General features: G+C 40.1%; 1 protein-coding gene across 2 annotated transcripts in view; it reads left to right on the top strand.

Moving 5' to 3' along the window:
- The window catches only part of BMPR1A (bone morphogenetic protein receptor type 1A), a 137,573-nt gene extending 115,989 nt beyond the window's left edge, over nt 1–21,584 (top strand). For both annotated transcript variants that reach the window (XM_044759872.2, XM_044759881.2), the window contains 6 exons: nt 8,743–8,887; nt 12,852–13,044; nt 14,553–14,850; nt 16,367–16,542; nt 17,554–17,684; nt 17,768–21,584. In XM_044759872.2, coding sequence (XP_044615807.1) covers nt 8,743–8,887; nt 12,852–13,044; nt 14,553–14,850; nt 16,367–16,542; nt 17,554–17,684; nt 17,768–17,893 — 1,069 coding nt within the window. In that variant the 3' untranslated portion in view covers nt 17,894–21,584. The remainder of the gene's footprint in view (nt 1–8,742; nt 8,888–12,851; nt 13,045–14,552; nt 14,851–16,366; nt 16,543–17,553; nt 17,685–17,767) is intronic.
- Nucleotides 21,585–27,068: the final 5,484 nt, after the last annotated feature.

The raw sequence follows: 27,068 nt of genomic DNA, 5'->3' as shown, positions 1-27,068 counted from the left end.
AAATGTTTGATAAACAGGTCTTTTCAATAAAGAGGCAGATTTGAACATACTTATTACTTTTACTGCCCCCACTGAAAGAGCAATAAAGAGTTTTTAACTTCTTTGTCCAGCTAGGACAGGGAGAACAAGAGATAAGAAAACAGGAAAAAGCTTTGGAGTCTGTGAAGCTTTTGAATGTAGTAAGTGACTTCATACACCTAAAAAATCTGATCCTAGGCTAGACATTGAGAATGCCAAAAACCAGCAGTTTATACTATAGGATTCCCCAAGAAGCTCAGAAGTTGGCAGTACCAGTTATCTCTGTAAGTGGAGTTGAAGGTGGTGTTAAAACCAAGAGGATTGCTGGAAAGTCTATTTTTAGGGAGTCAGATGCTGTGTTTGTTACGCAATACTGCTTTAAGAAATCACTCCCGAGCTTAGTGGCTTCAAACAGCAGTTGTTATCTCTGACTGCCTCTGTAGGTCAGGAATTCAGGAGTGACCTGACTGGGTGGCTCAGGGTCGTTCCTGACATCCAGTCAGATGTCAGCAGGGGCTGCGCTCCCCTGCAGGCTTGGCGGGAGCTGGTAGATCACCTCCCAAGATAGCTCACTTCTGAGGCGCATAAGTTGACGGGAGGCCTTAGTTCCTCTACGTGAGCCTCTCTGCAGAGCTGCTGCAGTGTCCTTGCAGCATGAAGCCTGGCTCCCCCGCCAGAGAGAGTGAGCCAGGAGCCTGAGGTGGAAGCTGCAGTGCTGTTTATGGTTTACACCATCACTTCGCCGTATTCTGTTGGTCACACAGGTCAGCCCTAATGCATTAGGGAAGGGAACTAAACAAGGACATGCATACCAGGAGGTGAGGACCTTTGTGGGCCATTTCAGATGCCAAGTACCACAGATACTGAGATCCCTACTACTACTCTGAATGATCACATGACTTCCCCACCATCTCCCTAACAGAAGGCTACAAGTGTTTTCTCTGGAAAGAGCAAAAATAAGGTTCTCAGCAGTGGTATCCCATTATTGAAGGTGGCGTATCATAGTGAAAACAAGGAGGTAAAGTGAATAATATTTACATATTGATGGGCCCCTCAGCCCTCCCAGAACCCTGCCAGCCAGGCTTATTCCCTCTAGACAATAGCTAGGAAGTCTTCCTGTGGAAATCCCTCCGGCCCAGGAGAAAAGACCTAAACAGGCTGACCCCAGTGAGCCCAGTGAAGTGGCCAGGCAGATGGTCTTACAGTGGAGGCTGGAATCAGTAAGCCCCACTCACACCCCAACAGCTGCCAGCTAGGCAGTGAGGACACTGATCCCTGAAAGCCAGGGAACCAGTGAGGCGAGGCTGTGCTTGCCTGCTCACCGGCTGAAGGGTTTCTGGCTGCAGAACACAGGAGGAACCCGGATGTGGCCCAGCAGGCTCTGAATCAAGGAGGTATGGCCGAGAGTCTAGGCAGCAAGCAGCAGCCGCAGTTCACAGAACCGAGTGCTGGAGAGGAGAGACCTGCACAGAGGAGGAGGTCCAGATATCTGCACAGGGTTCCCATCCAGTGTTCAGCGAATCTCTATCAGCACATACAAGTGAGGGAGCTGCCGATGGCTGAGTGATTGATACTGAACGCCTGAAAAGACTGAAGGAAACGGTATTGGGTACTCACCCAAGGTTGGAAATAGTGTCTGTTCCCACCAGCTCTGAGAGTTGAAAGCCTCGTAATTCACAGGGCTTTGGTAAGAGTACTCAAAAGGGTCTTGCCTCAGTATTGGGCAGTAATCCGCCCTAGATGAAGCATGGCTGTGGTCCCACCCCAAAAGCAAGTCCCAAAAAGATCCTTCTGTTCCACGTAGCTGCATCGTAGAACAAAGCTCAAGAATATTTATAGGAACACAGAAATACTCAGCACCCAACAAGGTAAAATTCACAATACCTCCCATCCAATCAGTGATTACCAGGTATGCGGAAAGTAGGGAAATACAACCAGTAATGAGGAATCAAAACCACCAACTCAGAACTGTATAGATTTTAGAATTAGCAGAGAAGGGCACTAAAACAGTTATTACAACTGTATTTTCATATGACCAAAAAGTTAAATGAGACATGCAAGATATAAAGAAGACCCAAATCAAACTTCAGGACACAAAATCTGTAATACCTGAGATGAAATATACACTGGATGAGAGTAGTGGCAGGTTAGACACTGTAGAAGAAAAGAAAAGTGAACATGAAGATGTAACAATAGAAACTAAACAAACTAAAACATTAAGAACTTAAAAGATGAATTGAGCACCAGTGCGCTGTGGGATTTCAGGCAAACCTAATGTATATATATATATAGTTGGAGTTTCCAAAGGAGAGAAGAGGAGGGAACAGAAAAAAAGTATTTTAAGAAATAATGACCAAAATGTTTCCAAATCTAATGAAAGCCCAGCAAACCCTAAGTATAAGAAACACAAAGAAAACTACAGCAAAGCACATTGTTATCAAATTGCTCAAAACCAATGATAAAGAAAAAAGTCTTAAATGCAGCCAGAGAAAAATGGCAGATTATATACAGAGGAAGAAAGATAAGGATGGTAGCCAACTTTTCATGGGAATCAGTGCGAGCAAGAATATAGCAGAGCAGCGTCTTTATAAAGTACTCAAAGGAGAAAGTTATGAACCTGGAATCTGTACTCAGAGAAAATATTTTTCGAAGATGAAGGGGAAATAAACACTTTGAGACATAAAAGCCCTTGAAAGAATTCGTCACCAGCAGATCTGCGCCACAAGAAATGTTAAAAGAAGTTCTTCAAGTAGAAGGAAAATCATGCCAGGTGGAAATATGAAGCTACACGGAAGAGTGAACAGCGCTGGAAATGGAGATCAAGGCAACCCCAACACAAACCAACAGTGTTTTTTAAGATCAGCCGAAAAGAACACTCGTCTCAGAATCAAGCTATGGGATACTCAAGTGTGTGACCTAGAGCAGTTCACGAGACACGCAGACACCACAAACTGTTCATTTAGGTTCTTTTTGTAGTTTTAAACTAAATATTACAGAGAACCTCATGCCTGCCCTGTTTATTTAGCTTTTGAGTTTTATGTACGAGGTTTATTTGCTTGAAAATCCATTATGGATCAGATTTACAAGATTAGTAATTTGGAGGAGTTTACATTTAGCTTGACTTTAACAAGATACAAATTGCTATCTGTAGCAAGCCATAAAAGGATAAGATTAATGTGTATCTTCCCGCATATCAAGGTTGGTATCTTTTATGTGTCTTGTTAATATTGTTTCCCTTTTTTTTTTTTTTTGAGGAAGATTAGCCCTGAGCTAACTGTTGCCAATACTCCTCTTTTTTCTGAGGAAGACTGGCCCTGAGCTAACATCCGTGCCCATCTTCCTCTACTTTATATGTGGGACGCCTACCACAGCATAGCTTGCCAAGCAGTGCCATGTCTGCACCCGGGATCGAAACCAGCGAACCCCGGGCCGCTGAAGCGGAATGTGCATGCTTAACCACTGTGCCACTGGGCCAGCCCCTCACTTTTTTTCTGATGATTGTTTTCTTCCAGTCTAGACATATTTACAAATTTATTCTTCTTGAATCTGATTTATATTCATGATTACATGGCCCTCAAAATCAATACCTTCTCCCAAAACCTCCCCTGTAATGATCACCTCCCTTCATGCTGGATTAAGTATCCTTTCTCTGCTGTTCTGCCAGTTCCTTGTACTTTCCTCTGAGATGGAATTTCTATCCTCTTTGTAAGTGATTTCTCTGACCCTTAAAAAACTGATTAAATCCCATGATCCACCCACAAAATGTGTATTACTTTTACCTTACATTTTGTATATTTGCTATCATGTGTTTACTTATTCATAATTATTTGCCTAAAGTCTGCCTTTTCCACTGGACAGGAATCTCAGTGAGAGCAGAGAATACTTGTCCGTTAATGTCGATGCTGACTGACTGATAAATTACCACTTTTCTGTTGCATTATTAAGGATAAACATGGTGAATTGGTGTGCCCTCGTGCTTGGCATGCCCTGATACGCATTAAAGTTTGTTGATGTTCACCAGCCTCCCCTGGCCCAGAATGTCTGCTTGGGAAGCAGTGTCACAGATTAATTTATCAGATAGGCCCACTTCTGGTCCATCATCCTCACTGCTGCCAGCAGGTGCCCAGTCCCACAGTAGTTAAATATTGAAAATGGAAGATTTTAAAGTTAATTGCAGCGAAAGTACTGCCAAATAATGTTTCATTTAATAAAAAAGATAAACATTTATTGTACACCTAAAAAAAGGAGTTGCTGATCATCTTTAAAGTGATTAAAAATAAGAAAAAATGTCCTTCACGTTCACGTTTATTTTTATTATTTTCTGCGCTCTCCATTTGTTCCTTTAGTTCCAGGTTTTAGGTCCAAGTTCATGTGGTATGTGCCTTGTGCATGAAGCGTTTCCTTTAACTTGGTTTCTTGCAGTGTAAGTCTACTGGCCATAAGTTCTCCCAGCTTTTGTTTATCTGAAGAATCTTCTACTTTCATTTTCCTAAGGTATTTTCACTGGATATAGAATTCTGGGTTGACTTTTTTTACTTAGAGATGTTTCCCTTTATCTTTGGTTTTAAACAATTTGACTATAATATGTTTAGGAGATGTATGTTTCTTTTTTGGTTTTTACTCTCATTTGGGGTTCACTGAGCTTACTGAATCTGTGGTTTGGTGTCTTTCTCTGTTTTTGTGAAATTATTGTCTGCTATCTCTTAACATATTTTTCCTCTTCCTTTCTCTCTCCCTTCTCCTTTTGAGATGTTTAGATTATTTGATATTGTCTCACAGCTCTTTTATTCTTCATTGAAGTTTCCTCATTTGTTTTTCTCTATATTTTTTAGTTCAGGTCATTTCTATTCACCTATTTTCAAGTTCACTAGTTTTTCCCTCAACTGTGTCCAGTCTGCTTGAGCCTATTAAAGGAATTCTTCATCTCTGGCATCATGTTTTACGTTTCTGGCATTTCCGCCTGACTCCGTTTCTCTGCTGAAATTCTTCATCTCTTTATTCATGTTGTTCATCTTTTCTACTAGAAGCTTTATCATTTTAATCAGAGTTATTTTAAAGTGCCTGTCTGATAGTTCCAACATAGGGGTCATCCCTGAGACTGGTTCTGTTGATTGCCTGACCTCTTGACAGTGAGCTATTTTCCTTGCCTTTTAGTGTGACTCATAACTTTTGATTGAATGCACTACATCATGTTTAGAGTAACAGACTGAGATAAAATATGTATATTTGCACCTAAAAATGAGCATGCCTCTAATTCACTTAAGCTGTTAGTGTGGGGGGTGAGCCAGTCTGGTCAGGAGTTGCTTTGGGCTCATCCTTGTTTACTGTTTGGGCCTGTGCCTTCAGGGCCTCACAGGTTTCCCAGTCCTCTGCTGATGGGCTGAGGTTTCGTTGTGCCTGGAGTGGGGCTTTAGTGGGGAAGAGTTTTTCTCCGTGTTCCTGCTAAGCCCCTCAGCGTTCACTGTGTTCAGCACCGCAGCAGAAATCTCCCTGCCTGCTTTTGCCCTTCCCCCAGAGGGAGCCTGCAGCCACGTGTCGCTCCTGGTGGGGCAGGTGGAAAGGGACCTCCTGAGGGTGGTAGGCCCATGTTGCTAGACCTTAAGGAAGAGGCTTTCTCAGAGTTTTGACCCTTCCTCAGCATCAGTGGATCTTTGCCTGGGCCAGAGGAAGTGTTTCCTACACACCAGTGAGAGGCAGAGGGACTTGCTCCTGCTCTTTATATCCAGAAGTAGAGGATCTTTGCCTGTGCCCTGGGGCCGAGACAGTTTGCAGGAAAGAAAAAACAATTGTGCTATACTGTGAGATCCACATTTGGGTAGAGTTTACATAGTCATAATCATGCAGACATTAAATATTGGTCTGAACAGATATTATGCTACAACCGTGTTGGGAGGATGTGAGGGGAGAAGCATTTCTGCTTGGGGAAGGACTAGGGGTGTTAAATGATAAGTTAAATCCTCATTTTCCACAGTGTGAAGTCAATAGTTAAAGCCTGAGACTGAAAATTGAAAATGTCAATATAAGCATGTTATTTAGAAATGCAGGTAAACATTAAATCAGCTTAGAAAAGTTGAAAATGTTCGCTTCTAAGAAGTACAAAATGGGTGGGAGGAGGGGAGTCTCTTGCTGATCTGGAGACAGGTGGGAGCAACCCAAGGCTGTGGACGGCTTGGGGAATACAGGCGCTCACGGGAGGCGGGGTGGCCTGTACAGTCTCACTGGAGCCTCGCATCAGAAGTCCCGAGTCAGCTCTCACTTCGGTGATCTGCACCACAGATGGGCCGGCAAGTGTTTTCCTTCAGCCTTGTGTGAAATAAGACTAGAAACTCTGAGTGTTACCCGTAAGGAAGCGGGGTAGAGGCCATACAGTGGGATAGTGTTTAGCCGTCAGAAAAGAAGGAACCTCTTTGCTTGCCATGGTGGAGTGACCCCCAGATACATTGCTAAGTGAAAAAGCAAGATGCAGAACAGCATGTGTGGGTACACTGCCGTTCCTGGAAGGAAAAAGCAGCAGGAGAGATGAACACCAATCTGTATGTTTTTGCTTGAATGTGCATAAATGTCTCCAGAAGATTACCCAGGAAACTGGCAATGGGTTCCACTTCCAGGTTCCTTCTGGGGAAGTGAACTTGACGGCTTAGGGGTGGGGGTGGGAGAAGATTTTTCACTCTGCACTCTTTATGCCTTTTGAATTTTAAATCATTTGAGTCACTTCCCCATATGAAGTTTTAAAAATAAAATTACAAAAATGATTAAGTATATTGAGCTATCCGTATGGAAAACAAATCTGACTTGATGTATTACCTAATTTCCATCCTTTACTGTAAGTTCCAATGGATTAAAGGACTAAATGAGAGAGATCAAATTCTAAAACCTTTAAAATATGTTTATGATATTAGGGTGGGGAAGGTTGTCTTAAACAAGACAAAAGAGATTGATAAATTTAATTTGACAACATTAAAACTGACATTAAACCCCATAAATAGAATGACTTGACAGTCACAGACTGAGAGAAGACTGTTGTAACGTAATTATCAAAGTTTTAGTATCCAGATTATATAAAGAACTCTTATGAATCAATCAGAAAAAAAGATAAAACACCGCAGTTGAAAACATGCAAAAACGTAAATAGGCAGTTCACAGAAAAAAATCAAACTGTGAAAAAAAAAGGTCAACCTCCTTAGTAATCAGAGGAAAACAAATGAAAACAAGTCACTATTTCATACCCATTCAGTTGGCAAAAGTCTGAAACTGTGATGTTTCCAAGTGTGGATTGGAATGTGGGGAAATGCACATTGTGATGTTATACTTTTGGTGGAAATATAAATTATTTCACTTTTGAGAGCAGTTTGGTGATAGCAATAAAATTGAAAGTATGTATACCTTCAAGAAATTCTGACACAACTGCACAACAGACAGGCACAGAAATATTTTTTGCGGTACTGTTTATATTAGCAAACTTTTGGAAATAACTAAAATATGGCTGTCAGGGTAAGTTGTGGCAAATTCATCACAGGAGCACAGGTGTTATATAAATCATTTTCTTAACGGAATAGTAGTGACTTGGACTGTGGATTCCAGACCCAGCTTCTGGGTTTGGATCCCGGCTGTACCCCCAGCCAGCTGTCTGCCTTGGGGCAGATGCTGAACCTCTGGGTCATGGTTTCCTCATTTGTCAGCTGGTAACAATAGTGCTCAACCTCTGAGGAGTTTCATAAAGATGAAGTGAGTTATGGAACAGTGCCTGACACACTCAGCATCCGTAAAAATGAGCTATGGTTTTTTAACATGTATGAATATGAGTAAATATATAAAACATAAGGAGTTTTTTTTAAAGCAAAGTGCAAAATATTAATACAACATATCCCATTTGTGTGAATTTATATCCAGAGAAACAATGTTTATGAATATGTGCCTTTATGGTAAAAGTATAACTACATAGATAGGAAGGATATAACTACATTCAGGATGGTATTTGTCTTTTAGGAGGAAAAGAGGGAAATGGAATTATCAGGGAAATGGCTGGAGCTTCACATTTTTCTAATGTTTATTTATTTAAAATATACCTAAAATAAATATAACGTAATGTTAATAATTTATTAAATTTAAATAGTCTACACGTGTTTCAATTGAATTAATCTCTACCTTTCTGTATGTTAAATATTTTGTAATTTGAAATTTTGAAAAGAGAAGGCTTCAAAAATATAATGAATTAATAGAACTTGTTTTCTTTTCCATAAACTTTCTCTTTTTTTAAGATGGAAATGTATTTATTGTTCATTTTGATACAAAAATACATACTTGTAAATTCAAATGAAAGTATTTATGTAAAGTAGAAAGTAAATATTCCTACATCCCCAGAAATAACTATTATTTACAACTTGCTGTATGTCCTTTCTGATCTTTTTAGACATGAGTACATGTAATTTAAACATTTTTTATAGCTAGGATTACACTTTACGTGCTGTTTTTTAATCTGTCTTTTTCATGTGCCAATAGACCGTGGGCATCTTTCCGTGGTAGCATGGTATGTGGAACTTCACCTCGTAAATTCCATTTCTGGGCATTATTTTAACAAAGGCTGTATCATCCTTTGATAAGACTAGTTTGGATATGATCTTGTCTGAGGGAAAAATGATGATGTCAACAATCTCAAGATCTTTATTACCTTAGAGTTATATGGTTTCAGAATTTTAATGTAGATTATTTTCTGCTTTTTCAAAGACATTATTGCAAGAGCATCTCAAGCAGACGTCGTTACAATCGTGATTTGGAACAGGACGAAGCATTTATTCCAGTCGGAGAATCATTAAAAGACCTTATTGACCAGTCGCAAAGTTCTGGGAGTGGGTCTGGACTGCCTTTACTGGTAAGATGAAATGTCATCCACGTGAATGGTGAATCGATATGGAATATGTCCTCACATGATGGTAGACAGCATAGTTATTATAGATTAGGGAACGTTACTAAACACATTTTTGTCCTTCTTCATTAGAAAGGTGATTGCAGTAATGCAAGATGAAATTAGTTAAAACTAAGGAATATGAAACAAAAAAAATAGAATAGGCAAGTAATATAGAGCCACAAGCAAGGTTAGGAAAGAAAACGTGGTCATGAAGTGCTCTGTAAGTCCTAGAGTTGGCTCCAAGTTTTGCTTTTAACAGCCAGCTTGAAGAGGAATCAAGATTCCTTGCATCTGTAGGGTTAAACTGATGGGTTGGGAGAAGTATAACTATTTCAGACTCTAAAATTGAAGGAAAGTTACTCCCACCGGTCTCCATAGAGAGGACACTTCCCTCAATACAATACTGTATGACCAAACACAAGTCATAAAAGGAATCTTAAAGTGAGTTGTAAATAATTCGAAGAGGGTTATATGTATGGAAATATTCAGATTTAGGCATCAAGAGGACCCTTATAGTAAACACTAGATATCCAGATAGATTTTTAATTGTTTGTTTAATTGCATTTGTTTAAAATAAATAGATTGATTTCTAAAAGTTCATCAAATTAAATAAGTCTGTAACTGAATTGGAAAGGCAAAAGTAAAACCGTCTTCACGTGTGGACAGCATGATCATTTACATAGACAGTCTCAAGGACCATACCGTAAAGCTACAACAACCAATAAGTGAGTTTATCAGGCTTACAGAGTATAAAGCCGTTGTACAGAATCCTCAAATTTGTATACACTGGCAACAAACAACTAGGAATTAAACTTTAAAAAGCAGCATTATTTAAAATAGCATCAAGAACATAAAATATTTTGGAATAAGCTTAACAAAATTTATGTAAGACTTGTACACTGAAAATTAGAAAATGCTACCAAAAGACATTAACAAGGCACTAAACAACTGGAAATGTAGATCCTGTTTGTGAATCAGAGGACTCGGTATTAAGATTCCAGTTTTCCTAAAAGCAATTTATAATTTCGATTCAATCCAAATCAAAATTAGAGCAAACTTTTGTAGAAAGTGATGAGCTAATTCTAATGTTTATATGGAAATGCAACGGACCCAAAAGAGCCAAAAGAATTTTGAAAAAGAAGAACAAAGAGGATTCGCCACCTCCTTTCTGGACTTAGTATAAAGCTACAGTAATCAGCACGGTGTGTTCCTGGCATGGGGGTCAGTGTGTGTCTCACTGGAGCAGAACAGAGTCTACATATGGGCACACACATATAGAATCAACTGATTCAGGTGCCAGAGTAATTCAGTGGGGAGAGACAGTCTCTTCCACAAATGGTGCAGGGAAAGGGCATCCATTTGCAAAAAAGTGAATCTTTGACCCTTACCTCACTCCATATACAAAATTGCCTTGAACTGGATCACAGACCTAAATGTTAAGGTTACAGTACAAAACCTTTAAAAGAAAATGTTTTAGAAAGTCATTGTGACCTGAAACTAATATAATATTTTATGTCAACAATTTTATACTTTAATAAAAAAAACACACAAAAAGAAAAAGAAAATCATCGTGACCTTGGGTTGAGGCAGAGAGTTCTTAGAACACCACAGGCGTGATCCTTTTGTTTTCCCTCCCCAAAGCCCAGGACATGGTCGTATATTCTAGTTGTGAGTCCCTCTGGTTCCCTACGTGAGCCGCCACCACAGCATGGCTACTGACAGACGAGTGGTGTGGTTCCACACCTGGAAACAGAACCCAGGCTGCCAAAGTGGAGCATGCCTAACTTCAACCTGTAGACCATCAGGTCTGGCTCTTGATTCATTTTAAAAAATCATAAATTAAGCTTTCTCAAAAATTTGAAACTTTTCTTATTCAGAAGACACTTTTAAGAAAATGAAAAAAGTCACAAACTGGCAAAGCAGATCTGATAAAGAACTTGTGTTACAGAATATATAAAGAACTTTTACAACTCAGTAATAAGGCAACTCAGTTTTTAAAAATGGACAAAAGATACGAATAGACACTTCCCCACAGAAGATATAAGAATGGCAGATAAGCACATGGACAGCTGTTTAGCATCATTGGGGAATGCAGATTAAACACAGTGACATGCTCCTACACAGCCACTTGTGTGGCTAAGACTGAAAATATTAAGTGCCAAAAAGGATATAAACAAATCAACTGGAAATCTCATACACTGCTGGTGGAAATACAAAATGGTACAGCCACTTTGGGAAATGGTTTGACAGTTGACTGAAAAGTTGAGCCTTACTCCCCATACAATGAAGCGGTCCTCTGCTAAGTATGTACCAAAGAGATGCGTGCGTGTCCACACACAGACCCGAATGTGAGCGTTCATAGCAGCTTTATTCATAATAGACATAAATTGTAAACAGCCCAAAAGTTCATCAGTGGGTAAACGGATAAACAAATTGTGGCACATACAGTGGAGTACTAATCGTCAAGAAAAAGGAACAAACTACTGATAAATGTAGCAACAACACAGGTGAATTTCAAGGCATTTTGTGCTAAATGAAAGAAGCCAGGCACAAAGGGCTACATTTTTTATGTTTCCATTTATGTGATATTCTAGAGAAACCAAAACTCGGAGGGAGAGAAAACAGATCAGTGATGCCAGGGACCGGGGGTGGGTGCCTTTAAAGAGGCAAGAGGGAACTTTCTTGGTGATGGAAATGTTTTATATCTTAATTGTGGTTTTAGTGGTTACATGACTGTATACATTTGTCAAAACAGTTCTCAAAAAGCGTGAGTTATGTTGTATGTAAATTAAACTTCAATAATCCTGACTGTCTAAAAAAAATTGTAAAAGGATCCTGTGATGAAATGACTTAAAGTCAGTCAGTCGGGTGTGCACAAGATCTAGCCCACTCTCAGTGCAGTTCCAAGCTGGCCCCTAGTGTTCTTTTCCATTTAGAATGACCACTAATGCTTCTGACAATGAAGGGTTTCGATTAATGTGCATCTTTATTCAACAAATATTAATGAAGGCACTTACTTTACTTTAGATATCGTCCTAAATAAACAGCTATATTTTGTGAGCAGGGAGATGGGATTCAAACAAATACATATATAAGTGATAATAAAATTGTGGTTGTAATAAGTGCAGCAGCTGAGACGTATGTATGTGCCATGGAGGTGTTAACAGAGAAACGGCACTCTCGAGGAAAGGGAACTGCACTGAGCCAGGAGTGCGCTTGCGTGAATTCTAAAAGTTGAAATAAGGTAAATGAGAGAGGTGGGATGGTGGTGATAGCGAATGATGAGGCTGGAGAATTAGGCAGGAGCCAGGTCATGTGGGGGCTTACAGACTGAGTTGAAGACTTTAAACTATCGTTTAGACTTTGCTGCATAATAAACCACCCCAAAGCTTAGTGGCTTGAGACAACAAACATTTGTTATTTCTCATGACTCTGAGGGTCTTCTGGGCAGTTCTTTTTCTGAACTTGCTCAGCTGGAGCTAGGCTGTATGGTTTGTGCCCACCGCCGACAGTTCGCACGGTACTGTTGCTGGTCTCAGAGTTCCTCAGAACAGCAAGAAAGGGCAAGCCCCAGTGCACAAACACTTCTCAAGTCTTCGCTTGCAGCACATTTGCTCTTGTTCTGTTGCCCAGAGCAAGTCATGTGGCCAAGCCCAGCGTCTGTGGAGGAGACTACCCAAGGGTGTGTGTACCCAAGGGAGGGGAGTTATTTTGACCGTTTTGGGAAACAATCTGCCACGTTGGCTAATCTCTTAGTTTGTGATTTCAGAATATATTGTGCAGTTTCATCTTCTTTTCAGTACATTGTCGGTTTTAACGTTGGTTGTGTGTACCATGCTTTTTGAAGGGTGGGCTCTCAGACCACTTTCTCAGTCTTAATAGGTTCTTTTCATCAAGAACTCAAAACATTCTACTTTTTTCTATGAAGGTGCAGCGAACTATTGCCAAACAGATTCAGATGGTTCGGCAAGTTGGTAAAGGCCGATATGGAGAAGTGTGGATGGGCAAATGGCGTGGTGAAAAAGTAGCAGTCAAAGTGTTTTTTACCACTGAAGAAGCCAGCTGGTTTCGAGAAACAGAAATCTATCAAACCGTGCTAATGCGCCATGAAAATATACTTGGTGGGTACATGTATGATTTCAGTCAATTCCATATTGTGACAAGGTTAGTGGGATGCAGGTTGAAGCCTGCCATATGAGTTTTGAAAACATGTCAATTTAATTATGTGTATTTGGCTAAAGGAAACCCAGTAGAATACATACTTTAAATACAACACAGTCCTGAATGCCAGCCAACCACTTTATTTACTACCCAGCTGAGGAAACAGCAGTGAGTTTCACATTGGAAGCAGTGCTAGTTTATTGGTCTTACTCATATCATAACAAAAACCAAGTCTTTCACAGGTAATTTAAGCAGTTTTCTGGGATAACTTTATGTACCTTTTGCTTTTTGTAAGCTCAGTCACGTTCCCCCGCATAAGATGTCGCTTCATTTACGTTCTGTGCTTAGCAGGTGTCTCCCTCCCTTCCCACTTATGCAACTGTAAAATAATTTAGATGTGATCTGATCAGTAGGGTTCGTAAACTCCTTCAGCTCTCCTGACTTTTCTTTTCAGCTGCTGTTTCCCTACCCTTTAATTTAGAGCGTGCGTAGCACCTTGCCAAGTGTAAAGTAGGCTCTTGTGTTAGCCTCCTAGGGCTGTCATAACAAATTACCACAAACTGGATGCCGTTTTGGAGGCCAAAGTTTAATCAAGGTGTCGGCAGGGCCTTGCTCCCTCAAGGCTCTTGGGGATGGCCCTTCCTGGCCTCTTCCTCGCTTCTGCTGACTGCCAGCGATCTTTGGCGTTTCTTGGCTTGTCGACAGCACTCCTGTCTGTCTCTGTCCTCACGTGCCCTTCTCTCCTGTGTGCCTATGTCCAGACTTCCTTCTTACAGTCATTGAATTAGGGCCCTCCCTAATCTCGTATGACCTCATCTGAACTTGATCACATCTACAAAGACCCTATTTCCAAATAAGGTCACATTCACAGCTACCAGGTTGACATGAGTTTGAGAGGGACCCTGCTCAACCCAGCACTCACTGACGTTGTTCTGAAAGGAGAGAGGAGAAAAAGGACAAAGGAGGCCAGTGTGTGGACCTGCTCAGTGAGCGAGCTGGCCTGAAAGGCAGTCGTGATGAGTCATTGATGGGCGGGGAGTTGGTTAGTCGGGAGCAGACTGTTAGTTGAACATTTTTAAGTTCATTATTTTAATTTGTTCACGTTTTAATTTAAAATTGAGGGCCTTTTCCACATTCCTTCTTTATAGTTCTTCATGCGTAGAGAATCACAAAGCTTGATAACATTCCCCCAGGTTATTCTGTGTGATCTTTTTCTTAGTCATATTATTATAATTTTCTTGATTATCGTTAAGATTATTTTAAATTTATTGCAGAAGTGTGTAGAGTTATGTGTGTAAATTGCAGAAATAAAAGTTTTGGCAACACATTCAAGAGGTTTTTGTCAAGCAAATAAAATTTTTATTACCTGTACGTGATACCTGAGTTATTCTCGGTATCCTGAATGAGCACTCGTTATTCTTCCTGGCTCTCTCTGATAACTAACCTTTTAAACTCATTAATTGGACAGGTTTTATAGCAGCAGACATTAAAGGCACAGGTTCCTGGACTCAGCTGTATTTGATTACTGACTACCATGAAAATGGATCTCTCTATGATTTCCTGAAATGTGCTACACTAGACACCAGAGCCCTACTCAAGCTGGCTTACTCAGCTGCCTGTGGGCTGTGCCATCTCCACACGGAAATTTATGGCACCCAAGGAAAGCCTGCAATTGCTCATCGAGACCTAAAGAGCAAAAACATCCTCATCAAGAAAAATGGAAGTTGCTGTATTGCTGACCTGGGCCTTGCTGTTAAATTCAACAGGTGAATAATTCTTTGCCTACTGTTTTGAAATATATAGTTGAGGATTTTGTCTTTTTTTTGTTATTGTTTTCTGACAAAAAAATGCATCCTACTCTACATAATTCTTGATTTTGTTTTATTGTCTTAGACATCTTTCTATTTCGCTTTGTATAGATCTGCTTCATTCTTTTTAAAGAAAGTGTTAATGCAAAGCTTTCCATAATGTAGATCTACGACAGTTTATCCCATCCATGGCCCAACTGATGGACATTAAAGTTGTCTCCAGTTATCTCCACTATTAAAACAATGCTTAGATGAACATTGTATTTTATCCATATGTAATATCCTTGAGCGTTTGTGCACTATTTCTTCACGATGGGTCCCTAGAGAAGGGACTGCTTAACAAAGAGTCTGTGCATGTTAAGCAATAGTGTATTACACATTGTCCTGTAGAAAGCGTGCATCAGTTTACACTACCATAAACAGGGTATAAGTGTGCCATTTCTCCATCACCACTGGATGTTATCAATATTTTTAAATAGTTAGAATTATAAAATTTTTAAGGAAACCATTGAAACCATTTAGAATACAGCAGCCATTTCATATTTGAGAATTCATTTCAGGCCATAAAATAAAAGTACTAGTTCATTATAAGACAAACGTTAGAAATTTTTCATTCTTCTTCCCTCATTGTTACAGTGTTCTAATCCTGTTGGTTTTTTAATCATTGTAGTGTTTATTGGTTCAAATGTTCATCAAATGCCATGTAAGAAAATATAAAATACATTATGTTAATCGCTTCAGAGTAGTTTCCAGAACCTGCCAGAGCTGAGGGCCTAACCAACAAAGCATTCATTTCTTCTAACTCCAAAATTTAATCCACAAATTGAAAAACCAATGAACATTTATTGCCGATTGTCAGTGTGGTTGTGTAAACGTGACGCACAGCAGAACTGAGTTGGTGGGAACCATAAAGAAGAGGATGTCATCCTCTGTCACGAAGGCTGAGTTTCTCGCATGAGAATGGCAAAGGCAGATGAGTCCTCTCAAATTCTTTTCACGTTCACTTGTTCGGAGATGTAATTGTCTACCACTTTTTTTTATACTCAGTATTGTAATCTTTTTTGTGGAGGCACAAAACTTGTTTGGTGACAAAACCTTACCTGAACTGACGTGAGATACTGATTGTCTTTATCCAGTTTAGTGTGAGTTTTTCACTGCTGACGTAGTAAGGAGTTTGATTAAGTGCACTGCTCCAGACCCTGCTGGGGACCGAATAGAATACGTAGCATATATTTAAAGGGTATATTACTTTTCTAAAAACTAAAAGATGCTAAATTTCAAAATACATCTGGCCCCAATGATTTATGCTAAGGGAATGTGGAAATTTTAGATAGATAGGTAGATAGCTTTTTATTTCATATGTTATATATGGAGAGAGAGAGAGAGAATGACTTTTACAAAATACAACAGAAATAGCAGATGAACTATTTTGTTCTTAGCCCTCAACCTGGACATCGTCTGTCTTTCGTTGCAGTGATACGAATGAAGTTGATGTACCCTTGAATACCAGGGTGGGTACCAAACGCTACATGGCTCCAGAAGTGCTCGATGAGAGCCTGAATAAAAACCATTTCCAGCCCTACATAATGGCGGACATCTATAGCTTTGGTCTCATCATTTGGGAGATGGCTCGTCGTTGTGTCACAGGAGGTAGGAGTTTAAGTAGCGTGATTCTGGTTATGTTTGTATCCTCATCATTCAAAAAATAACAGCTCCTTTTATATAATGTAGATGTCAGGTATATCAGAGATCCCCAAGACCACTCCCAGGTTCTGTGATTTCAATAGAGGCGCTTGTGGGACTCAGCAAATAGTTATCCTCACTGATACAAATCAAAATAAGCAAAGGGGAAAGCCGCCTGGGGCAAAGTCCAGAGGCAATCAGACGCAGGCTTCCAAAAGTCCTCTCCCTGTGGGCTCACACAGGGTGTGCGCAACTTCTCCAGCACATGGTGACAACTTGTGAAATAGTGTCATGCATGGAAGTTATTAGAGACTTAGTACCAAAAGATTTTACTGGAGGCTGGTCATGTGGGCACCCTCTGCCTGGCATGTACCAAAATTCCAAACTCCCAGAAAGAAAGCAGGTATTCAGCATAACCCATACTGTTTGCAAAAATAATATAGGCACAGTGAGCCATCCTTATCATCTAGGGGAAGTTTTCTATCAGTGAGGGAACCGTTCACCAGGCAAGTTCCCAGATGCCAGCCGAGGGCCAGCCTTGCACGCAGGCTTTCCACGGACGGCAGTCTCAGACCTCCTGTGTCAACTCTTTTCTGCATATCATGTTGTCTTTCTACTGCAGGACAAAACAAAACAAAAAATAAAAACTGTATTCATTAGTAGCCACAATTGTGTGCTTGAATAATTAGATTAAAAATTATGGTGAATGAGCATTTCAATTGTTGCTCTTCTTTGGGGGATGTTGGTATGTCCGCAGCTGTGATGGGGACCCTGATGGAGGTTGAGGAAATAATTAGATGTTAAAAAAGAGAAGAATATTCATTTACTATTGATAGTGAATCATCTACTCTCTAATTTTTTTCTTCTTTGTGTAGGAATCAGTTTTAGTTCCATAGTCCAGTAAGAGATGCTGAATAGATTGACATATTTTGTCCAGCTGCCGTTTCTGTGCCCACTATGTTTTCTAACTCCCTACAGGGATAGTGGAAGAGTACCAGTTGCCATATTACAACATGGTACCCAATGATCCATCCTATGAAGATATGCGCGAGGTTGTGTGTGTCAAACGTTTGCGGCCGCTTGTTTCTAATCGATGGAACAGTGATGAAGTAAGTGGAACTCAGTCCCTTGAGGAAGTGATTGGTGTCACCAAAGACATTTACCAGCTCATTCCATTCTCTTTACTTTTCAGTGTCTACGAGCAGTTTTGAAGCTAATGTCAGAATGCTGGGCCCACAATCCAGCCTCCAGACTGACAGCTCTGAGAATCAAGAAGACGCTTGCCAAGATGGTTGAATCCCAAGATGTAAAGATTTGACAGTCAAACAGTCACGAGGAGAAATTCTAGACTGCCAGAACTGTTTTCACGCAAGGAACGGGTGGAATTAGAGTAGAGTCAGGATGCTGACTTGGTTCTCAGACCCCCTCCTCACTACACCTTCACAGGCTGCTAATATTAAACCCTTCAGTACTCTGTAGACCACGAGCGGGGACCTTCTAAACACTTCATTCTTTATATATGGACAGCTTTATTTTAAATGTGGTTTTTGATGCCTTTTTTTTATTGGGTTTTTATGAACTGCATCAAGACTTCAATCCTGATTAATAAGTCTCCAGTCAAACTCTGGGTACTGAATCACCTGTTCATAAAATGGTGCTTTCTGTGAAAGCCTTAAGAAGATAAATGAATTCAGCAGAGATGGAGAGTACACACTTTTGCCTTCTACCTGGGAAATTTAATCTATTTGTATCCTACCTTTGTAAGCAACCTCTGGAGTATGATCTGTTTGGGATACTGCTCAGTTTACGATGGTTTGTCATGCCTTGAGAATGGTGTGTGTGTACACACACGTGCACACCAGGATTCCTCTGCTGCCATTTGAATTAGAAGAAAATAATTTATGAATGCATGGGAAGATATTGGTGGCTGTTGGTTTTGTGCTGTAAAAATGCATTATCTGACCAAGATTTGCCAATCACATAAAAGCCATTTACCTTGCAAGGTAGCTAGCCTCTCCACCAACTTTATTTTTTAACATGAAAGTTGATATAAAGGCCAAAAGAAGTTCAAAGTGTCTGTCAATTTGGACTGTTTTCCTCCCACCACCATCATTTTTTTTCATAATTATTATTTTTGGTATGAAAAGAATCCTGTCCAAAATTGGGGCTTCCAATGCCACGAACCTTCTAAAGAAAACACTTCTTAGCGAAGTGAATTACTAATTACTGCATTTGATAACAGTGTAAGTGCCTATAACCATGTTCTGTATTCTTTATTCTCAGTAACGTTTAAAAGGGAAGCTATTTATATTTTGTGTGTAATATGCTTTATTTGCAAAACACCTGCTCCTTTAAAACCATATTTTATATATGTACATATATTCATACTGTAGAAACCAGCTCACGTGTACCTCACATCCCATCCTTAAGGGAAAAAATTAAAAGATCATCAGAAAAAAATGTTATAAAGTAGAACCGCATATGAATTTTCAGAATTAATATGTTCAGAGTAGTATATCACATCTAGGAGTTTGTTCACTTCAGGTGCAGACTTTCATTAAGGCGCTGTCATCTCAGTTTTCCTTTATGAAAGGGTCCTCTACTTAGAACTTTCTGTTTCAGAGCCAATAGAAGTTTATCAACAACTGTGTGAGACATTTAAATCATTTGAGATTTTTTTGTCTTTTAATTTCTGTTTCATGACTCGTGAAGACCATAAAGAGAGTCAGGCAGAAAAGTTCAGTATCCCGTCAGTACCTGTATCTATACCATCCAGCAGTTATTCAGTGAAGTGCTGTCTGTGTTACGGGTGCCTTGCTATCCCAAGGGATAATTCGGATGTGCTCAAACTTACCACGCTTCTGTGACGCCTTTTAAATAGAACTCACGGGTGCATAAATTGAGACCGTTTTCTTTGAGTATAACATAAAATAAATGGGATTATGTCACAACGTAGTTTTAAAAAACTTTAAATTGAAGAGGAGGAATCAGAGTGTATACCCATCCGTCACCAAAAATTTGACTGACATTTAAGGATGAAACTCATACATTTGTCCATACATCAGATTTCACTCATTTGAAACTTGCTTTAACAGTTTTGACCAAGTTGAATAATTTTCATAACATAATGAAAGTTTGAAGTGTTCATCAAGATAGGTAGATTTACATACGGATAGTACCCAATAACGTGCTTTTTCAGAATGTTTTCCCATCTCTGTACTGAGAAATATAGATATTTTGATCTAAATCGCCATGTGATTTAAGAAAACTTACAAGCTCTGATCTACTTAGTCTGAGGTTAACCTGGATTTATCTTGTATTTGATAAACTATACGTTCATATTTCTTAATAATAAAATATGTAGGGGAAGGCAAACTCTCTTCTTAGAAATGTTAAAATAAAATAGTATGTGGAAGCAAAAAGTGACAGTATGTAAGTACAAGACCACTCTAATGATTTTTTAATAAATTGATTAAAAGTGATATCAAGAATTAACCTTAGAAATTTGTTCAAAAAAGTATTTTCTTGTGTAACATGTTCTTTAAAAAGGAAATGATGCCATATTTGAAATCTTAAAGTCTAAAAAATGTTGCATGAAACTTTTCTTCTCTCCTTCTTACTCTCTTACTCTTAAATTTCTAAGTTCATCCAGCAAGTAAAATACTTAACAGAGTCAGAGGAAGTATTGTTTAGTACCATACTTGTTAATTTGTAAAACCCTAGAAGCTGTTATTAGGTCCCATTTACAATCTAGCATTTTAAAAATGTGTGGCTTGTGTCTGTCTTCCCTTTAAGTAATTAAAACATAAAAACAAACAAAAAGCCAAATCTACCTGAATATAAATAACAAAAGGTAACCCTCAAAGAAAATTCTTCTAAATTCTCTGCTGGTAAATATCTCTAGGATTAAGGGCACCCAAAGCTTGGCTCCAGTGTGTTCTTTCTAAGCTTTCCCAGTGCTTTCTTATTGAACGAGTTTCTGAAGTATAAAATTTGAATCTAATTTCTCTGGAAGTGTTTTCACAAAAGATATTTCGATAATCAACATTTTATCTTGCCTTTCCAATGTCCAGAAGTGTTTCTGAGCTTAGAAAGTGACCTATAGTTTTTGAAAATTATGTTTTCCTAGAATGTGCCAGATTTTTAATTTATTCACTACCCTTTTTCCCCAGATGCTTTGCTTCCGTTTAGAACAAAAATGCAATACAATTTTTAAAGAATCATACATCTCTAAGTTGGCCCAATATCAAAGTTGATATTGAATAATTTATTCCAGGCAAGATTTTATAAATTAAATCACTTACATTTCTTGCCATACATGTTGTTTTGAAATGTTTCTAAATATTTAAAATAATTTCAACAGCAGAAATACTAATTGATTTTTTTAAAAAGATTGTTGCAGCTCTTGTACTGTTGAAAAGTGGTAATCCTTATTATTTGCTTGAGTCAGATGTTACAATAGTGTAGCCGTTCATTGTCCTGCCTCAGTGCTGTTCTGAGAGTCGCAGTGAAACCTGCAGATAGCTGACGTGTTCCTAAAAACAAATCTAGGGCAGCATCACATGAAGCCACGTGTATTGATCATCCCATAAGGAAAGTATGTGAATACGGCTTTTGCAAAGGATTAAATATATTATTGTAATTTTAGCTTGTGCTCTGTACTATGCTTTCAGTGGAATTATTTAAGCCCTTTTAGTGACTGTTGTCGTTGCCCATTTAAAAACTAAAATGTGGTATATATTGTATAAAATGAAAATATCATTATAGCTTAATTAGGGAAGTTGTACATAGACAGTGAAAGAAGGGTTCAAAACAAGCAATTTTATTATGCAATTGTAAAACACCAAAAATAGAGGCTCATCTTTGATATGTAACACACTAAATGTATTTTGTACAGCATCTGGTTTAAAAGGTGCCTTACTAAGTTTACCATTAATTGCTTTGTTCTATATATAGATTATGTCCAATGTATCATTTTTAAGTAAATAACCTTATTTTAGTATACTTCAGTGATGTGTTTTGTGGTACTGTTTCGGACTGTGTTGTGTATCGGAAGTCACACGTCTGGTGAGATTTTACAACAAATAAGTTAGTGAACATACACATGTCCCTGAAATGTGCATTTCAGCAATTAGAAACCCAGGATGGAGCCCAGGGCAGGTGAGTGGCCATACACTCTTTCTTGTGTATCAATAGAGAAGTTATAGAAAGAGAAGTGAAGAAAAGGAGGGGGGAGTTGTTCTCCTTTAAAAAAAAATTTTTTTCTAATTCTAAAAATATGTACTTGTAGAAATTTTAGAAAACATAGGAAAGAATAAACAAGCAAATAAAATCAAAGTTTTATTGCTGGATGTTACCACTATTTACATTTGCATACTTTGCATCTTTTTTCCCCTGCATACTTTTTTACAACATTAAGATCATAGTATGTCATTTTATATCTATTGAAAACAATTTTTTTAAAAATTGACTGCATAATATTCCACCAAGTAGATGGAATAATTTATTTTTTGTAATCCCCTGTTGACTATTTGGATTATTTCCATTGTTTTGGGAAATAGAACCAATGTATTGAACATCTCTGTACAAAAAGTTTTGTATATTTATTTTCTTAGATTATATTCCTAAAAATGGGACTAGCAGATATGAACTTTTAAAAGATTCTTTAAGATGAAAAAAACCCCACGGTTCTTGATGAATATCGCTGCCCAGAGGGCTTCTCAGTTACACTCCTGCTGACGGGAGTGCCCATCTCACCACCCGGCAGGTGATTTCTCAGATGATTTCTCCCGGTTCTCTCTCTGCTCGGGTAGGCCCGGCTTCCTGTCCTGTAACTGGCTGCTCTCACTGAGCACTGGACCGGTTATCTGGCTTGATGGTGCTACTGCCATGGCGGCTGCTTTTCAAAGCCTGAACTTCACGGAGCTACAGGCAGCTTCCCTCCTTCCTGCGGGCGTCCCATGAGACCCCTGCACTTGGTCTCAGCCCCCTCAGCTCAGTCAGTCGCTGTGCCTTGTGATGCCTCTTCCTAGGCAGCTGAACATGGAAATCATCATAAAAGGTTTGGGTCTAGTTGATGTCTCCCCTCAAAAATGTGTGTTTGGAGATGGCCTGAACAGGGTCCTTACGGGAATCCCCGTCTACTATCAGCGTCAGATGGCTCCTTGAGGCGATAGCATGTGCCCCCATGCGGCTTGATAAAGAAGAATCGGGGATTCCTGGCCCATCAGATACTCGCTAGCTTTCCTTCCATCTGTAAACGGCTCACCCCAAAACAGGACACATACTCATTTTTCCTTCCCAGCATCATGTGTTACTCTCACTGGTCAGTTGGGCAGAGTGACTGTTTCCAAGGTTTCTTTAATATTATTAGTATGAATAGAGGAGATGTTAAGAAAGGAGGGTGCTGTTCTTCCAGAACAGTCTGATTCTTGTAGGTAATTTCACGCAGACGCTAATGCAGTCATTAAGTCTTCATTCACTTGAAGAGATATTTTCCCTCGTCTTGCTAATGCATGGACCATTGCTGGCACTTCACATTGTATTAAGTTAGATGCATGTTCCTAAAAAGTCTTGCTTCAGTCCTTGGAGCAGTCATGCCTTGCCTAAGTGGACATGGTCTGCCGAAGGTGGCCAGCCAGTAGTGTAGGCAGAGGCCACCTAATGGCAGTGGCACTGTTCTAGTCATGGGGAGTTAAATACTTTGAGCTCAGGGCAAGAGCCGAAATGGGCCAGTCCCCCTGAAGCTGGGAATCCGGAGGAGACTTGGCTCAAGTGCAAAGGTACACACGGAATATTTGAGATGGAAGCAGAGACTGGGCTGAAAGGTAACACATGATCGCCCTTGGAGGGGGGGTTGTTACTCTCATCTTTAGACAGCGTGTGTGGCGTGCCTAGTCCTCCTCTGAACTTTATCCTCCTGGTCTTTGTCCAGTTACCCTCCCTCTGTGTGTCCCGTGTATGCTTAGAATGCGATTCAAGGTGATTCCAGATGCCCCGTGCTCACCACCTCCACCTCACTACTCATACTCTCAGTTTTATCCAGGGAACCTGAAACGGCACCGTATGAAAAGTCAATGTGAAACGCTTATATTGAAATACTGTCAAGCTAGAACTTGGGCCTTTTTTTTTGAGAGAGGAGCCATTTTTTAAAGCAAATTTAGAATGATGGAGCACATCTGTTCTGTGATGCTCTACTGTCTGACTCAAATTCAAGGAAGTGTTGAAAAACGTGAAGAAGAAAGAATTGAAAGGCTGTGGCAAAAGAGACCAACACACGTTTCAATCAGACACTTAAAAAGCAATTTGTATTATTTGATTCTGTGTTCATACGTGGCTAGTAGTTTGGCTGGAGATAGAATCTAATCTGAGGCTCTTTCCCGTAGTCTTCCAGCATCCCTGTTGCCAGTACGAAGCCCGACGTGTCTAATTCAGTCCTTTGTAGCTTAACTCTTTCACTCAAGAAACAGAATTTTCTTATTATTTTGATATTTTGAAGTTTAAACTTGCCATGTCTAGATACATTCATTCTGTTATTCAGTACTAATTGGGTCCTTTTAATCTTTCCTTGGATCTGGGAACTTTTCTCTGTTCCTTCTTTACTTCCTCCCTTCCCTTCTTCTCCTTTTTCTGGGACTTCCATTAGACAATTAGTAGGTCTCCCAGACGTTCCTCTGTTTCTTAACATGTCTCTCATGTGTTCCATCCTACCTTCTGCTTTTCGGCCCATCTACTGAGGTTTTTTATTTCAGCAACCAAATTTTATTTTAACTTTTTTATTTTGAAATAATTTCAGACTTCCAGAAAAGTTGCAAAAATAGTATAAAGAATACCATTTACCCTTCACCCAGATTCATAAACTGTTAGATTTGGCCACAGTTGCCTTGTCATTCTGTGTGTGTGTGTGTTTACAAGAATTACAAAGGCTCATCTTGGAAGGTTTGTGTACACACACACATGCATACACATACTTTTGTCTGAACTGCTTGGAGTAAATGACACCTCATGCCTCAGTCTCGCAATACTTCCGGGATGTTCTGTTACATACCACGTATGTACAATTACCAGCCCCAGGAAGGCTAACATTGACGCCATGACAGTTCTCAGCAGTACCACAATCTGTAGACCTTACTCACCTTTTGCCAGTTGTTCTAATAAAGTCCTTGAGAGCACGTTCTCCTGGTCTAGAATCTGTCTAGGACCTTGCACTGTGTTTAGTTGTCCTGTCGCCGCCTTCTCCTCCTTTAATCAGAAGCAGTTCTGTAGCTTTCGTCCCTTGTGCTACTGACCTGTTCTAGAGGGAAGGCCAGTGACTTTGTGGACGTGATGTCCTCCTCAGGGCATCCCGTCAGGAGGCCATGACCTCAGGGTGTCCCGTTATGGATGCTGTCATTGTTGGTCCCTTAAGGCAGGACTCACCATTTTTTTTTTACCGTGCAGGCATTGTTTCCTTTTGTAATTGGTATGTTATGGGCGATACTTTGAGACTGTGTGTTAGCATCCTTATGTGAATCAGTGGTTACAAAGGAATGGTGCTCTAATTCCATTATCACATCCACATTTATTAAGTGGCATTCTGCTATAAGGGAGAGGGCTTCCCTTCTCATTTACTTTTTTAGTAGTAGTATGGAATCATGGATTCTTATTTTATTCAATGAGTTATAGTCTATTAGGTCATTATTTGTGGGGGTTTTTAATACTCTTTATTTTCCTCCCCACACCCCAGTACATAGTTGTATGTTCTATTTGTAACTCCTTCTAGTTCTTCTATATGAGCCGCCACCACAGCATGGCTACTGACAGACAAATGGTGTGGTTCTGCTCCAGAACCAAATCCAGGCTACCGAAGCAGTGAGAGCACCAAACTTTAACCTCTAGGCCATCAGGGCTGGCTCAGGTCATTATCTGTTTTGATGCTCAAATGACCCAGACTTGGCTACTGGAATTCATCAGGCTGGCTCCTGGGTCCTTTTGACATGTGCCCATCATTTTTTAAGCACCTCTTTTTGGCTGATTAAGATATTCCAGGCTTATCTGGTAATTTCCTTGCCCCGGCCGTGGAGCCAGCCATTTCTCCAAGGCACTCTGGTTCCTTTTAGGGAGGACGGTATTTAGAAACCAGGATCTGGGTGGCAAATAATCAAGGTTTAAATTTCCAATTTTCTATATTGTTTCTAGAGATTTATAGATTCCAAAATCTTCCAAATTTTGGATCCTCTCGTTCCTGACACTAGTTTTCCTCAAACGTTTGGCAGTTTGGGGGAGCCGCTCACCTTTGTATTAGTGAACGCCTGCTCACCTCAGTCCTGTGTTCCTCAGCTTCCTGTGTGATCAGGAGTGATGGGACAATAGCTGTTCGTTCTAACAGCAAGAAGAAAGACTTCTTTCCTCTCTTCTTGCCTACTCAGGAGGATTCAGGCTTTCCCCGTCCACTTCCTTACCTCCTCCATCCCCCTGAAAGAGTCTGTCAGTGTCCGGCCAGGCTTTGGGGAAGCTTTCTTGATGGAGGAGGGTGGAGGAATGGTGCTCAGGCTGGAGCTGGGAGAAGTTACTGACGTTTTCAAGATAAACATGAGATACCAGAGGAGCTTCAGAGCATGAGAAGAAAAGGGACTTTTAAGAAACCTTTTTTAAAGACCCTATATCCTCTTCACAGTGCTTCTGAAACAAAGGGGAGGAGGTCAGGAGTTACTTGGACATCCTGTGTGGGGTGGAGATACATCTCTGGCCTGACTCCCGTGGGTCTTGGTTTCAACAGGGTTACACATGTTGTCTGGGCGTGGGAGCTTCCTCCCTCCGCAGAGGCTGTCTCGGCCCTGGAACTGGGGTCAGGATTGCCCTGCGCTGCCCGGGCTCGAGGCAGAGGCCACTGCTGCTGGCTGCTTAGCACAGGCAAGGGCCAGTGGGGACTGACCATCTGCTGCCTCGACTGCCCATCCTCCGCACATGCCGCCACGTGTGTCAGGCGCTGTGAGCTTGGGGCTCCCTGGAAGTCACTCCCATCTCTCCCACAGCCTCAGATGTCTTGGCTTATGGTTTCCTCTTGCTGTTGCATTTTATACTGGATCCCTTTCCCTCCTCTTTTTCAGGAATTAACTGAAATCTCCTGATCTGCTTATGGTACCTTTCATGTTTTTCAGTGACACTGTTGAATATTTTTATATAGGATTTCCCCGTCAGTTTTGGGGAGGTATGATACCACTCTGTGCTCAGTCCATTGTCTTACTCTGGATGCTGCAAATGAAGGATGTTTTACCGTTGGCCTGGGTCACGGGGGCTCTGCTTGGAAGGCACCGAAAACGACTCTCCACTCAGAGATATTAGATGCTTAGTGAAGATAAGAAGTTTATCAAACAAACTGAGGAATTCTTGCTAACCTGGGGTCCGAATTATAAAACTGTCTCAACAGAAAATGTGCCCTTAAGCTTGATATTAAGGTTTGGTGAAATTGGTTTTGTTGCACAGAAAGCACCCTCTTTTTAAAGAATCATGGT

Source organism: Equus asinus, chromosome 2 (assembly GCF_041296235.1).
Source record: "Equus asinus isolate D_3611 breed Donkey chromosome 2, EquAss-T2T_v2, whole genome shotgun sequence".
NCBI lineage: Eukaryota > Metazoa > Chordata > Mammalia > Perissodactyla > Equidae > Equus > Equus asinus.
This window is presented reverse-complemented; position numbering and strand designations above follow the sequence as displayed.